We start from the raw sequence: 15,131 nt of genomic DNA, 5'->3' as shown, positions 1-15,131 counted from the left end.
ATTTGCCAACTCTGCGGGGGGGATCCCGAGGCGTTCCCAGGCCAGCCGAGAGATGTAATCCCTCCAGCGTGTCCTGGGTCTTCCCCGGAGTCTCCTCCCAGAGGGACGTGCCTGGAACACCTCACCAGGGAGGCGTCCAGGAGGCATCCTGACCAGATGCCCGAGCCACCTCAACTGGTTCCTCTCGATGCGAAGGAGCAGCGGCTCTACTCTGAGCCCCTCCCGGATGACCGAGCTCCTCACCCTATCTCTAAGGGAGAGCCCGGCCACCCTGCGGAGGAAACTCATTTCAGCCGCCTGTATACGAGATCTCGTTCTTTCGGTCACGACCCACAGCTCATGACCATAGGTGAGGGTAGGAACGTAGATTGACTGGTAAATCGAGAGCTTCACCTTCTGGCTCAGCTCCTTCTTCACCACGACAGACCGGCGCAGAGTCCGCATTACTGCAGACGCCGCACTGATCCGTCTGTTGATCTCGCGCTCCATCCTTCCCTCACTCGTGAACAAGACCCCGAGATATTTAAACTCTTCCACTTGAGGCAGGACCTGACCCCCGACCCGGAGAGGGCAATCCACCCTATTCCGGCTGAGGACCATGGTCTCAGATTTTGAGGTGCTGATTCTCATCCCAGCCGCTTCACACTCGGCCGCGAATCGCTCAAGCGAGAGCTGGAGATCACGACCAGATGAAGCCAACAGGACCACGTCATCTGCAAAAAGCAGGGACCCAATCCTGAGGCCACCAAGTCGGATCCCCTCAACACCTCGGCTGCGCCTAGAAATTCTGTCCATATAAGTCATGAACAGAATCGGTGATAAAGGGCAGCCTTGGCGGAATCCAACCCTCACCGGAAACGGATCCGACTTACTACCGGCAATGCGGACCAAGCTCTGACACCTGTCGTACAGGGACCGGACAGCTCGTACAAGGGGGTCCGGTACCCCATACTCCCGGAGTACCCCCCACAGGAGCCCCCGGGGGACACGGTCGAATGCCTTCTCCAGGTCCACAAAGCACATGTAGACTGGTTGGGCAAACTCCCATGCCCCCTCCAGGACCCCAGAGAGGGTATAGAGCTGGTCCACTGTTCCGCGACCAGGACGAAAACCACACTGCTCCTCCTCAATCCGGGATTCGACTATCCGGCGGACCCGCCTCTCCAGGACCCCTGAATAGACCTTACCAGGGAGGCTGAGGAGTGTGATTCCCCTGTAATTGGAACACACCCTCCGGTCCCCCTTCTTAAAAAGGGGGACCACCACCCCAGTCTGCCAATCCAGCGGTACTGCCCCCGATGTCCACGCGATGCTGCAGAGGCGTGTCAGCCAGGACAACCCTACAGCATCCAGAGCCTTAAGGAACTCCGGGTGGATCTCATCCACCCCCGGGGCCTTGCCGCCAAGGAGCTTTTTGACCACCTCAGCGACTTCAGCCCCAGAGATAGGAGAGTCCACCCCTGAGTCCACCAGCTCTGCTCCCTCATGGGAAGACGTGTTGGTAGGATTGAGGAGGTCTTCGAAGTATTCCCTCCACCGACCCACAACGTCCCGAGTTGAGGTCAGCAGCTCCCCACCTCCACTGTACACAGTATCGATGGAGCACTGCTTCCCCCCCCTGAGCCGCCGGATGGTGGACCAGAATCTCCTCGAAGCCGTCCGGAAGTCTTTCTCCATGGCCTCGTGGAACTCCTCCCATGCCCGAATTTTTGCCTCGGCAACAGCCGAAGCCGCATGCCGCTTAGCCCGCCGGTACCCATCAGCTGCCTCCAGAGTCCCACAGGCCAAGAAGGCTCGATAGGACTCCTTCTTCAGCTTGACGGCATCCCTCACTGCTGGTGTCCACCAACGAGTCCTGGGATTACCGCCACGACAGGCACCAACTACCTTACAGCCACAGCTCCGGCTGGCCGCCTCAGCAATAGAGGCACGGAACACAGCCCATTCGGACTCAATGTCCCCCGCCTCACTCGGGACATGTTCGAAGCTCTGCTGAAGGTGGGAGTTGAAGCTCGCTCTGACAGGGGACTCAGCCAGACGTTCCCAGCAGACCCTCACAACACGTTTGGGCCTGCCAGCTCTGACCGGCTTCCTCCCCCACCATCTGAGCCAACTCACCACCAGGTGGTGATCAGTTGACAGCTCCGCCCCCCTCTTCACCCGAGTGTCCAAGGCAGGTCCGACGATACGACTACAAAGTCGATCATTGAACTGCGGCCCAGGGAATCCTGATGCCAGGTGTACATATGGACACTCTTATGCTGGAACATGGTGTTCGTTATAGACAATCCATGACGAGCACAGAAGTCCAATAACAAAACACCATTTGGGTTCAGAGGGGGGGGACCATGCCTCCCAATCACTCCCCTCCAGGTCTCACTGTCATTGCCCACGTGAGCATTGAAGTCCCCCAGCAGAACAATGGAGTCCCCAGAAGGAGCACCCTCCAGCACTCCGTCCAAGGACTCCAGAAAGGGTGGGTACTCTGAACTGCTGTTCGGTGCATAAGCACAGACAACAGTCAGGACCCGTCCCCCCACCCGGAGGCGGAGGGAAACTACCCTTTCATCCACCGGGGTAAACCCCAACGTGCAGGCACCAAGCTGGGGGCTGATGAGAATGCCCACACCTGCTCGGCGCCTCTCACCATGAGCAACTCCAGAGTGGAAGAAGGTCCAGCCCCTCTCGAGGGTACTGGTTCCAGAGCCCAAGCCATGCGTCGAGGTGAGTCCAACTATATCTAGTCGGAACCGCTCAACCTCGCGCATAAGCTCAGGCTCCTTCCCCACCAGAGAGGTGACATTCCACATCCCTAGAGCCAGCTTCTGCAGCCGGGGATCGGACCGCCAGGGTCCCCGCCCCTTGCTGCCGCCCAGCTAACATTGCACCCGACCCCTACGGCTCCTCCCGCAGATGGTGAGCCCACGGGAGGTGGGGCCCATGTAACCCTTTCGGGCTAAGCCCGACCGGGCCCCATGGGCGAAGGCCCGGCCACCAGACGCTCGCTCTCGTACCCTGCCTCCAGGCCTGGCTCCAGAGGGGGGTCCCGGTAACCCGCGTCCGGGCAAGGGAACATTCATGCCCAGGTTAGTCGTCATCATAGGGGTATATGAGCCGTGCTTGGTCTGGTCCCTCCCCTAGACACCTGTTTGCCATGGGTGACCCTACCAGGGGCATAAAGCCCCCGACAACATAGCTGCTAGGATCTTCGGGACGCACAAACCCCTCCACCACGATAAGGTGACGGCTCCAAATATTTAATTCCAAATTAAAAAACATCATGTAACCGAAGCCAGTGTGTCATTAAACCAGGAAACTGTAACCTCGAGTTTCTTGACTCATACATACACCCACGTAAAACCTTTCACAAGATATTTGCCACATTTTCTTGATATCAGTGCTCATTGCAAGCACTAGCAGAGCGACACAAACGCTATAAGGTGGCCAAGCTGTGACTATTTCTCAGCGTTCCTCATTGTTTTTTTTTCTTTTGTTTTTGTTTTCATTGTTTTTTATTTAATTTTTTTCACTGGAACATTGAGACACGTTTTGGACACTCTTGTTTACATAAATTGGATTGCAAATGTATTTATTCCTGAGGCTCTTTGATAGCAATTATAGAAATCAGGTGTTTTGTGCAGGGAAACATCTAAAACATGCAGGATGGTTGCCCTTCAGATCCGGTGCTGATTACCCCTCCTCTGTAGTCAGCTGCACTAATCAAAAGGCATCATAAAGTACAGGATACTATGAAGACCTAAGTAGGTAAGCTTGGTCCTAGAGAGCCACAGTCCTGCAGGTTTTACATGTTTACCTGTACAAACACACCTGATTCATGGTAAATGGATCCAACACCATATCCAGATCTGCTCATTGGCTCGTTTATTTGAATTAGGTGTGTTGAAACAGGGAGTGGGCTTAAAACAAACTTGTAAAACTGCAGCCTGGACCACTGACCGAGGAGCTTTCTGAACAGGGCTGGGTCAAAGCTGCGTAAAGGTTTTGTATGGCATGTCTTAACAGATAATGTACCAACAGGACCCATCCAACTTACCCAAAGAGAGACTCACAACTATAATTGCTGCTAAAGCGTCCAGTCTGTCAAGCTTTAACTTTACAAACGGGGTGAATACTTTGCATTTCACTGTAAACTGGTATGTAAAAGGACAGTCCACTTTGGTAGCAGTTGTTTGATCAGATGAGGTCAGTGGCGGTTCCCAGTCTTTAGCTTTCTGAATAGGGGACAAAAATTCACGAGAATTTATATGAACAATATTTAAGACAGATATATGTGTTGCCCTGCTAACATTTGGGAATGTATTTGTTTACATGTCCGTGTATTTTAGTTGTCTGTATGGATGTTTCTCCTTGTCTTCTGATCTCTAATTGAGTTGTTATTCTCTTTTGAATGACTCCCCACCTTCCACCTCCTTCATTCCCCAGGTACACTCCAATTACAAGGACCAAGTGATTTACATCTGAAAATTTCACCCTCTAAGTCACAAATTAATTTACTGATATCATCTTAATATTCGTTAATTTAGCATGTAATTTAATGCTAGGAGGAGCTAATTAATTCATCAAAATTGCTAGGGATAAATTGCAGAAATATGTATTATTTCCCATTTAATGTTTATCAATGATTTCTTTTTATCCAAGACTCGTGTAAAACATTGCTTTGATTGCATGTTTTATGGTAGGATCACAAAGCTGCTGCGTAAAAGAATTGTGCACAAAATGGTTTACAAATAAAAGGTCAGGAGCTGAGAAACTGAAAAGATGTTGCTTACTGACTGGACAGCAGAAGGATGCTTCCACTCTGGCTGACAGTAACGGTCCGTAGCTGCATGGCCACCAGGGACAGCCTGACAAGCACTGAAATGATGGAATCTCTTTCCTAACCTTGTTTTCCGTGGCCAAATTGCCTTAAGCCATCTTCTATTTGGGTCTTTTTTATATCATAGGCTTTTTTTAAGTTCTGAGGCAAAGCTGGAAATTAGATAAAACAACAGGGCACCTGGCCAGAACTCCTTCAGGAAGGAAGTTGAAAAGGTGCAGCGCTGGCACCGGCTCTTACTTCTAGGAACGAGCAAAACACAAGCTCTGAAGATCAAGCAGTACATGAGCTCTAAGGGCGACACGGCCGATGGGATAGGTCTCGGATCACAGTGGCTACTCAACAAACAACATTTAAAAAACAAAAAGCAGAAACAGAGAGAGGCGGTTTTGATCAATGAAAGCAGTTCATGTGAAAAGATGAGAATGAAAGTGTTTGATTTATGCTGGGCATCACAACCAAGACCGACAAAGTAAACATGAACTAGAAGGGAAGTAAATTTATGAGAAGCAGGTGAACAATAGATTGCCAAACTGTACAACACACACACACACACACACACACACACGGGACTGAGGAATGCAGTGTTTACAAGTGCAGGGGACCCACGCCAAGCATGGCCGCGGAGTTCTGCGCCAAGGCTGGAGTACAAGACTGGGCTTCACTCGCCTCGGGCGCTGGCAGGCAATGACGAGATCAGACTGGGCACTACCCAAGAGACTGGGGGGTCCATCCTCGCTGATTAATAAGGATCTGTGATTGGTGCGTTCAAAGAGGTATCGGGTTGATGCGCTGGGAGTGTTAACGGATGTCTCCCGTATCCTTTATTGCGTTCTCTTACCCCTTCTGGAAACGTCACCAGAAGACCATTTGCTGGTTTTACTCACTGCTAAATGACCATAAAGAGTGAGCTGCGTTCCTGTCACAGTTCTGCTCAGATTGTGTTCTGATTCTCACAAGTTGGATGATGAGATATGCTGTCAGCTGTTGACTAAAACAGATGGCGTGACAGCCACACACTCACATACTGTATACACGCATTCTTTCCCACCAGTAAAGGAGGCTTTCATTTCAGCTCGCAGTCCCTCTGGACCCGACAGCCCTTTAACGGGAGGCAAGTTTAAAGAAAAGAAAAAGGGAAAAGAAACTTGAAAATGCTTCTTACTGGCAGCAAACCCACACACACACACATGAGTGAATGGTTGTTCATTTCACTGAGCGTGCCAAGCAAGTGTTAGCTCAGACTTTGCTTTGCACTGCCCACCCATCACTCACCACCCACCCACCCGCCGAGAGCTTTCATGTAAAAATCCAGTGCTAGCACGGTTAGCTCTGCCTCTGCTGCTTGTGCTTCTAGCCGAACTTCTAAAGAGGCTGAGGTTACGTAAGCTGCTCTGAAGGCCTTACAAAGGTTTTCTTTCAATATCAGCTGGTTTATTTTCAGTGCCACCCTTGACCAATGGTGAGAAGTTGTAGACCTAAAAAAATCTATTAACCTCAGGTGGATTAGATCTGAAAGTAAGAAATATGGGAACAACAGCAGGACATAAGAGATGCACCAGGCTCTTCGTCCATCTGCTGTTCAATGAGTCCTCATCAGAACTGGCTTCTGTGGTAGGGTGGCTGCTAGGAAGGGAAATGGGAAGAAATGCGAAGGAATGACTCCGGTCTGAGGTTCAGTCCAGTCCGTGGATTAGTCCAGTCCGGGCAATAGTCCAGTCCGTGGTTTAGTCCAGTCCGTTCATCAGTCCAGTCCTTGGTTCAGTCCAGTCCTTGGTCCAGTCCAGTCCTTGCAAAAGTCCAGTCCTTGCAAAAGTCCAGTCCTTGCAAAAGTCCATTCCTTGCATCAGTCCAGTCCGAGTTTAGTCCAGTCTGTGGTTCAGTCCAGTCCTTGCATTAGTCCAGTCAGTGGTTTAGTCCAGTCCGTTCATCAGTCCAGTCCTTGGTTCAGTCCAGTCTGTGTTTTAGTCCAGTCTGTGTTTTAGTCCAGTCCGTGATTAGTCCAGTCCGTGGTTTAGTCCAGTCCGTGGTTTAGTCCAGTCCGTGATTTAGTCCACTCTGTGGTTCAGTCCAGTCCGAGTTCAGTCCAGTCTGTGCATTAGTCCAGTCCGTGGTTCAGTCCAGTCCTTGCACCTGAGGAAAAAGCTACTGTTTCAGCCACTTAACACTGATTTATAAATGATTCAGGCTTTGAAAAAAGGTGCCTAAAGGGATTGTGTCTACACATGACAGATAACTTGGCAAAGAACCGTTTTGAATAAAACACTAGGCTTTTTGTTGCAAATACCTAATTTGGTCTCATTTCTTTAGTCGCGTCCACAAAAACATCTAAAACAATAACACAGTGTGACAGGTATAAAATAGCATTTTTGCCCATAAAATGTTATCTCAAAGAGGTATGAGCTTAAATGTAGCATATCTCAGCTTGGCGTGATGCGTTGCTTCCTACTATGTGAGTAAAGTGGACAGTTGGAGGATAAAGAAGTGTCAGGTCCAGAGTATTTTCAGCATTAATGGAAAATTAACCATATCTGGAAATCATTTCCTTTTAAAAATAGGACAAAATAAAATAAAAGACAGAGGTGAGAGATCCATCTGGACCTTTTGTTTGACTTATTTACTGTTTTCTGACTCCTCATCAGAGGCGTTTACCATTGAAGGGTGGCTGTTAAGAGGCCATTTTTCCTGTGATAAGTAGAATACCTTGCATCAATATTCTCATTATAATCAAATGTTGTTTGACAGAAAAAGAAATAAAATCCTAAAGTCTGTCATTTGGTTTGTTTTCTGTGTGTGACCAGCTTGTCAGAGGACCAGTTATTTCCTGGATATTACAGCAATTTGAATGATTTTTTTTTTTTTTTTGTTTTTTTTTTGCATTATTTATTGCTTGTTGTTGCACTGCTATTAGAGCACAGCATGTTGAGTGGGTGAGTCAGCGCCTGTATCAACAAGTGCCTATTTTTGTCAGGCGCACATGGTCATGGGGAGCTGTTTGCATGGTGGCTCATGGTTTTATTTTATTTTTTTTGTTTTTTGTTTTTATTTAATCATCTTTTTTTTTTCCTCTTGAAATCCGCTCAGTAGGCTGCAGTCATCCAGGAGGGAAATTAAAGTTGAAGCTTTGAGGTGGTTGCTTTTACATCATCAGGGTTTCTGAATGTTGATCCTGTAAAAAGGAGGATTAATGGTCAACTTTTTTTTAAATATATTTGTCTGTCTCATTCATGTCTTTATCTTGTCAGTGAGAGACAAGACATGAGCTATTGAGGCAATGATATGTGAGGGAAAGGTTGGATCTGCATCTTGTGCTTTATGAAGATGCTGTTGGGGATGAAAGCTGATGCAGGAGCCGTGTAGCTGGTTCACTAATGGAAACAAATTAAAAGACACCACTACATCTTATAACTTTAATTTAAAATAACTATGAACTTTTGCGACTCTTTTAAAAGTGCTGAATATATTTCTAAGATTAAAAAAACTGTTTACATTTTCCATAAAGTATTATTTTACTGAAGTAGGAGTGAAGCCAAACTGTTTGTTGTGACTGGACCCTCTTCAGCATCGATGAGTCTGGTCAGTTGCTCTTTGGTGAATGACTTGTGTTGCTTAATTCTCTGTATCCTGTCAGATTAAAGTCAAGTGACGCCCCCTTTTGACTGCTGTAGTACTTGTCAGTGTTTTGTTTTACCTCAGGTATTCTCTTAGAATGAACTGAGAATGTAATTTTCTCCTAAATCTTTTGTACTTAGCGGCCCCACATCACCCCACTCCCACCTCCATGCCACACTCTGAGAAGAACTATGAGTTGAACTATTACCAGAACTCAAGAAATGTATTATTTTTTAAGTTGACCAAAAAATTTTGCTCCCCATCTTCAGTAGTTGCTCATTTTGCAAATCCACTGCAAATTTTTATTTTATTTTTATTTTATTTTATTTTTGTTTTTTTTCACGTGTTCTGCTTAATACAGTTTTTTTTTAAATTTTATTTATTGTTTTTTTTACTTGTTCTGTTTAAGTCCCTTTTTTTGTTTATATACATATATATATATATATATATATATATAATTTTTTTTTTTTTTTTTTTTTTAAATTTATTTATTTTGCTTTATTTGGCTTTTATTTTATTGTATTTGATAATTGCAAAGATAGGCTCCAGCTTTATCAGGACTGTGATTTGCATTAAGTGATACAAAAAAATGGATTTTTAGTTTTCTTTTAATGTATTTATTAAATTGGACATATTGGTTTTGAATAATTTGATATTAAAATTATATTGATTAAAGCATCTGCTGCTTTGTTTTGCAGTGTGTTTTGATTGTGGATTTCCATCCCCCACTTGATATGTTTGAACGTTAGTCCAACAATGTTCAACAACAATGTTGTGACCGTCAACGTTCTCAGTTTTTAATTTTATTTATTTCCAAATTGTTGTAAATAAGTAAAGTTTATAGCTCCATCATGGTCATCAATAAAATCAATGACCAATAACAGCACAGAATAAAATGCGTAGAGGTAAAAATATGAAACTGGTTTTACAAACCCAACATGTTGATTTAGATAAAACTAATTTAGTTGGTCAGTTCAGGCATTTTTTTCTTTTATTTTTAATTAATCCTTTCATTTTAGGCTGTATTTAGCTACAGCTTGTAAATATGTCTTCTCAGGGTTGTCCAGTTTTTGTCCATCTTGTTCCTTATTCTTTTTTTCTCCAATCAGATTTTATTTAGTCGGATAATGCATGTAGTTTTTTTTATATTTAATCTTGATTATTCATGCTAGGTACATCTAATAATTATTGCCCGTCACTCAACCAATCACATGGCACCAACTCATCACATTTAGTCACATGATGAAGACAACTTGCAGAAGTTCAAACTAAGTGTCAAAATGAGATAAAAAGGGACATTTAATGGACTTTCAACGTGGTGTTGAAGGTATTTTCACTTTGGCTACTTGCTACCAACTGAGCCTCATTTAAAGAAGGAAATTCATGAAAAGCTGTGAATGATTTCTGAATGTTTTACTCTGATAAAATAAAGACCTCAGGCCTAAACACATCCCACTCTGTCCTTTATGTGACGCTTTTAGGAGTCCGCCTCTTGGCCTTTTTGTTAGTTAGTTTGTTTTATTGTTATTCCATCGCAGCAGAAGCTGCTCTTCAGTGCAGTACCATTACATTCTGCTGGAGTTCATTTGTCCAGCCCACTCTCCCAGCTTCCTGCTGGTGGGCGGGTGAAGAGGCACACACCTGCTCTCCAGCGAGCTCCGGCGGCCGTGGCGTGAAGAGAGCACACCACAACTTCCAGTTTCCCTCCCTCCTGTTTAATCCTGCCTCCGGTTAATTACAAACTGATGATGTGATCATTTCTACATGAAAATATGGATGAATGTGATTAACCTCATCAGTAATGCCGCTCTTTGACACATTGCCCTTCATGTCTGATTATTTGTTCAGCAGATCATGATGGTGATTGATGGAACGAGCATTCAGCTGCAAAGTCTTGACAGATTTTTTTTCTTGTTTATCTTGATTAACGCCACATGTTTGATAGGTCCTCCAGTTAATCTGGTTAAACTATTAAAACCTTAGTTTTCACGAAAGGTTTCCTTAAAACCAACATAGAGGTCTTCTGCGGTTGCAAAGCAGCAACATGGCTGAACCTTGCTGCAGCTCCACGTATTCCCAGAGACATGAAACAACCTGCACATCGATGTTTGGATCATATCTTCCAGACTATTCTCACCTCTGCTGCTTTTAAGTTTTCATTTTCCATCATGTCTTATCCTCCTGCACGGCGAGGGAGGCTGCTGAGGGGTAAAGTGGGTCAGTCTTGCTCTTGTGGTTGGGGAAAAACGAAGCCCCCCCCCCCCCCCCCCCCCCCCCCCCCCCCCCCGTGTGGAGGAGCAAGGTTTGCAGCATGACAGCAAACCAGACTCATCAAACCGCCAATCAGGTGCCTGAGAGCCCACCTTGGCATGAGCGGTCATGATAACCTGTAAAAGCAGAGATGCTGCATCGGGCTCCATGTGGGAAAGTAGAAAGGAAGTCAGAAAGTGGATCATGTGAGTTCCACGTTCCTTTGAGATGACCAGACGGCCTGATTTTAAGCATGTGGAACAAAAACTCAGAGGAAAAGACTGAATTTCATGAATATTGTTCCAAAATCTGAGCTTTGACAGCAACAGCCTTGGCCTCATTTTTGTCCACCTTCTTCAACTCAGACAGATGATTTGTAGCAAAGAACGAGAGTTCCTGGTAATGTTGGGTGTGCCTTAAAGGCACGTAAACATCTGCTGCACTTCCTCTCAGCCTGGGATCACCAAGGAGAGCTTTCATGTGCAGCTGACTTGGTCAAAGAAGCTTACTTCCTACCATGTCTGAACATTTTTTACTTTCTCTAAGCATCAGGGTGGTCCATGTACACACAGACATGATTGACTTTATTAGGTGTTCAGTCGCTTGTTGATAATAACTGCTAACCAGCTAATCCTGTAGCATCGCCATGATGCAGTCAGTCATGTAGACATGGTGAAGATAACTTAATGAAGTTCAAACTGAGCATCAGGAGGAGGAAAAAAGGAGATTTAAGGGACTTTCAGAAATGCTGAACTTTTGGGATTTTTACCCACAACCTTCTGTAGGGTTCAGAGAAGGTCTGGAGAAGAGAAAATATCCAGCGAGCTGCAGTTGTCTGGCACAAAATGTCTTGTTGATGTCAGAGGAGAAGAAGCAGACTGGTTGGAGATGATGGGAAGGCAACAGGAAGTCCAATCAGCACTGGTTCCAACCAAGATCTCCAGAACATCATCTCTGAAGACACAACACGTCCAGCCTGGAAGCAGATGGTCTCCAGCAGCAGAAGACCACAGCGGGTTCCCTCCTGTCAGTAAGAACAGGAAACTGAGGCTACAATTCACACAGACTCACCAGAACTGGACAATAGAAGATGGAGAAATGTTGCTGGTCTGATGAGTCTCCAGTTCAGCTCCACATTCACATGGTAGGATCAGAATCTGCTGGAAGCATCATGACAACATGGATCCATCCTCAACGCTTCAGGCTGCTGCTGGTGGGACTTTGGTCCCCTTAGTACCAACATGACATGGTTTAACCTCCACAGCCTACCTGAGTCCTGCTGCTGACCATGTCCATCCCTTTCTGAGCACAGTGTAGCATCTTCTGATGGAAACTTCCAGCAGGATGATGCACCATGTCACAAAGCTCACATCATCTCCACCATGACGATGAGTTCACTGTCCTCCAACGGCCTCCACAGTCACCAGATCTACATCCAACAGAGCAGCTTTGGGACGTGGTGGAACGGGAGATTCTCATCTTTTAACTTTGTGAGGCTTCATGTCAACTTGGAGCAAAATCTCTGAACACCTTGTTGAATCAGCACCACCAAGCATTAAAGCAGCTCTTGCAAGGTGGAGCTAGTAAAGTGACTGGGTGGATGGATATCAGAGTCTTTATGCAGCATTCTTTATGTGTTTCTAAAAGGCTCGTAAAGATTTTCATCCAAAAATGTTCACACCACATCATGAATGAACCATGTTCATGTCTGTTCATTCCAGGTAACTACTATGGGACCCCGAAGCCCCCTGCGGAGCCCAGTCCCGTCCAGCCGGACTTGGTGGACCAGGTTCTCTTTGACGAGGAATTTGACACAGAGGTCCAACGAAAACGCACCACTTCAGTCAGTAAGATAGACAGAAAGGACAGCACTGCTCCAGAGGAGGAAGAGGAAGAAGAGAGGCCCCCGATGGTCAACGGTGTTGGAGGTGAGCGTCATTTTACTTCCCTTTTCACTTCTTATGGTGCAGCTTCTAAAGACTCACGTCCCAGATGGCCTTCTTTGCTAGATATATATTTCTGTCCCAGCAGCCGTATAGATTTTCTCTGCATGCAAACCAACCAGAGCTCCTTTTTCCACTCTTCTCTTTAAACAAACATCCCCTGGATTTATTATTTGGCATGCAAAGTCAGCGCTGAATCTCGTCCTTGTTAAGAGGAAACGTAGCCGTAGAGTGTCTGTGAGATCAATCCAGTCAATCCCTCGGCTAGAGAGACAGGTTGTGTCCTCATCCGAATCCAGCGCGACGATGTCTTCACATGGCTCAGGGGGAGAGCAGTGGGAAAACCTCAAAGTGCTGTGTCATGATAAAACACTGCAAAAATCCCAGTTGTGGCTGACAGAGGCTCGTTGTCACCTCATCGCAGATCAGAGGGTCCATAAAAAATAATAAAAGCAGGAGAAGAAAGCTCTTCTCCTCGATCTTTTCTGCTCCAGGTGCGTCTTAAAGAATTGCAGTCGGTTTTATTTTGTTGTGCTGAGACTGAATTCAGACAAAGAGCCACAAATAAGAGACGGGAGACGAGCCGAAGGAAGGATTGTCGGAATCTGTAGATGGCGATGTGGCGCGAGGCCAGAAGAAAAAGCTCTCAGCGGTGGAGCTCATCAGCATGTGTGTGGTTGGGAATGGCAAAGTGGGGTCAGTGTCCACCACAAAAAAAACAAGGTGGCAGCAGATGCGTGGCTTTACTTTGCCTCGAGGGCACTTCATAATGGTTGTGCATTAACAGCAAGGGCCATTTTTCTTTTGTGCCCTTTCACTTGTCAGTTTCTGCTTCCTGAAAGCTGCTGTAACCTCCAGCTCGCGTTTGCATGCCATCAGAGTTTTTAAACTTTATTAGTGCAGAAAAATCTCCATGGTTTCCGGCTGAAAAAAGGGCCCCGTTTCAGCACAAAGGGAGCTGCACTTCCTCCAGTCAACAGCTGTCACTTTCTGCTCCCGCCATTCAGTCAGCCCAGCCAAACGCAGCCAGCCTCCAATGCTAGGTCACTCACAGTCGGATGGAAACCTGGAGATAAGAGCCTCGTGCAGACCAGCACACATGCATATCAAGATTAGGCAAATGCACACACACACACACACACACACAGATACACACATGCAATCAGCAGTGTGATGCGGCGCTCCTGGCCGAGTTGAAGCGCTCTCTTGGCCTTTCCCTGCAGGCAGATCCCAGTGCAGCGTGGCTGACATGCAAATCCTATGGCAATCGCATCGCCTTCTTCCTCTTCCTGTGAACTCTCTGTGTCTCTCTACCCCCTCTCTCTCTTTCTCTCTACCCCGTTTACTCCTGTTGATGTAACCGTCCCCACAGCGTGCAGGGGTAGAGCAGCTCGAGCGGCAGCAGCAAACAGCAGCAGGGAGAAATGCAAGGAGCCCAGAGGAGCTCCAATGGCGCCACAATCTCACCACCTCTCTCCTTCTCCTTCTACCATCTCCCACATCCCTCCTCCCAACCCCTTCCTGTCACTGTTCCCATGCCCGTGTCCCTGTCTTCATGCCGGGCTGCAGAGCACAAAGACAAGGCGGACTGGAGGAAGACGGTGCCCAGCTACAACCAGTCAGCGGCGTCCATGGACATGCGTGTGTGGAGCACCCAGGATGACAGTCAGGAGCCCTTACCTAAAAACTGGGAGATGGCCTACACAGAGACCGGCATGGTCTACTTCATAGAGTAAGTAGCCTTTTTACCTGTTTGACTTACATTACTGCCCGTTACGTCAGCATTATGCAAACGCATCTCCCCGCTTTTTTCCGCCATTTAAAGGCGAATGTGTTTAAAAGTTCCAGCGAGGAGTCCGTTCTGCTTCCAGTCCGCCGTCCCTCTGCCCGGCGCCGAGCTCAGTGCTGGACGTGGAAGCTATCTGTATTCTCAGCAAAGGCAGCCACATTTTTCTCAATTAAGTTTTTTTTTCCCTTCCCTTTTCTTTCGGCGGTGTTTGCTGTGGGGTTTGTTGGTGGGAGCGAGAAGCAGTGGACCTGCATTGTTTAGCAGGCCCATCAGTGTGGCAGGCGGTCGCTGCAGAGCCGCGGAGAGAGCCAGGTGCTGCTGTTTGCTGCTAAATCAATAGCTCATTCTGCCAGTGAGAGAAACAACAGGCTAAATGGAGCTCAGCACCCTTGACCTGCTCCCTCAGCTCTACTCTTTATGATCTCTGCAACTGCCCCATCCCCCCCTTCCCTCCTGCTTCATGCTCTCCTCCTGTTTTTTCTTCTTTTTCCTACCCCCCCCCCCCCCCCCCCTAAAGCAAACACCAGAAGATCTTTCCCACTTAATAAGTGTCTGTTTGTATGATGAGGTGAGGCAGTTCAGGTGATCAGGATTAATGCACACGTGTGGAAATGTACACATATGTGCACCTTCTAGCTCTAGATTGACAAAGATAATAATGATAATAATGAGTAAACTAAATTTATTCTCATGGTGCTCT

At 46.8% G+C, this 15,131-nt stretch overlaps 1 protein-coding gene across 1 annotated transcript in view; it reads left to right on the top strand.

Moving 5' to 3' along the window:
* The window catches only part of magi3a (membrane associated guanylate kinase, WW and PDZ domain containing 3a), a gene marked incomplete at its 5' end in the record, with an annotated part of 192,743 nt that overhangs the window by 137,963 nt on the left and 39,649 nt on the right, over positions 1-15,131 (top strand). Inside the window, 2 exons of the mRNA XM_079239678.1 lie at positions 12,421-12,627; positions 14,212-14,374. Of these exons, the coding sequence (XP_079095804.1) occupies positions 12,421-12,627; positions 14,212-14,374 (370 nt within the window). The remainder of the gene's footprint in view (positions 1-12,420; positions 12,628-14,211; positions 14,375-15,131) is intronic.

Source organism: Telmatherina bonti (genome assembly GCF_933228915.1).
Source record: "Telmatherina bonti genome assembly, chromosome: 4".
In the NCBI taxonomy this organism is placed as follows: Eukaryota; Metazoa; Chordata; class Actinopteri; order Atheriniformes; family Telmatherinidae; genus Telmatherina; species Telmatherina bonti.
This window is presented reverse-complemented; position numbering and strand designations above follow the sequence as displayed.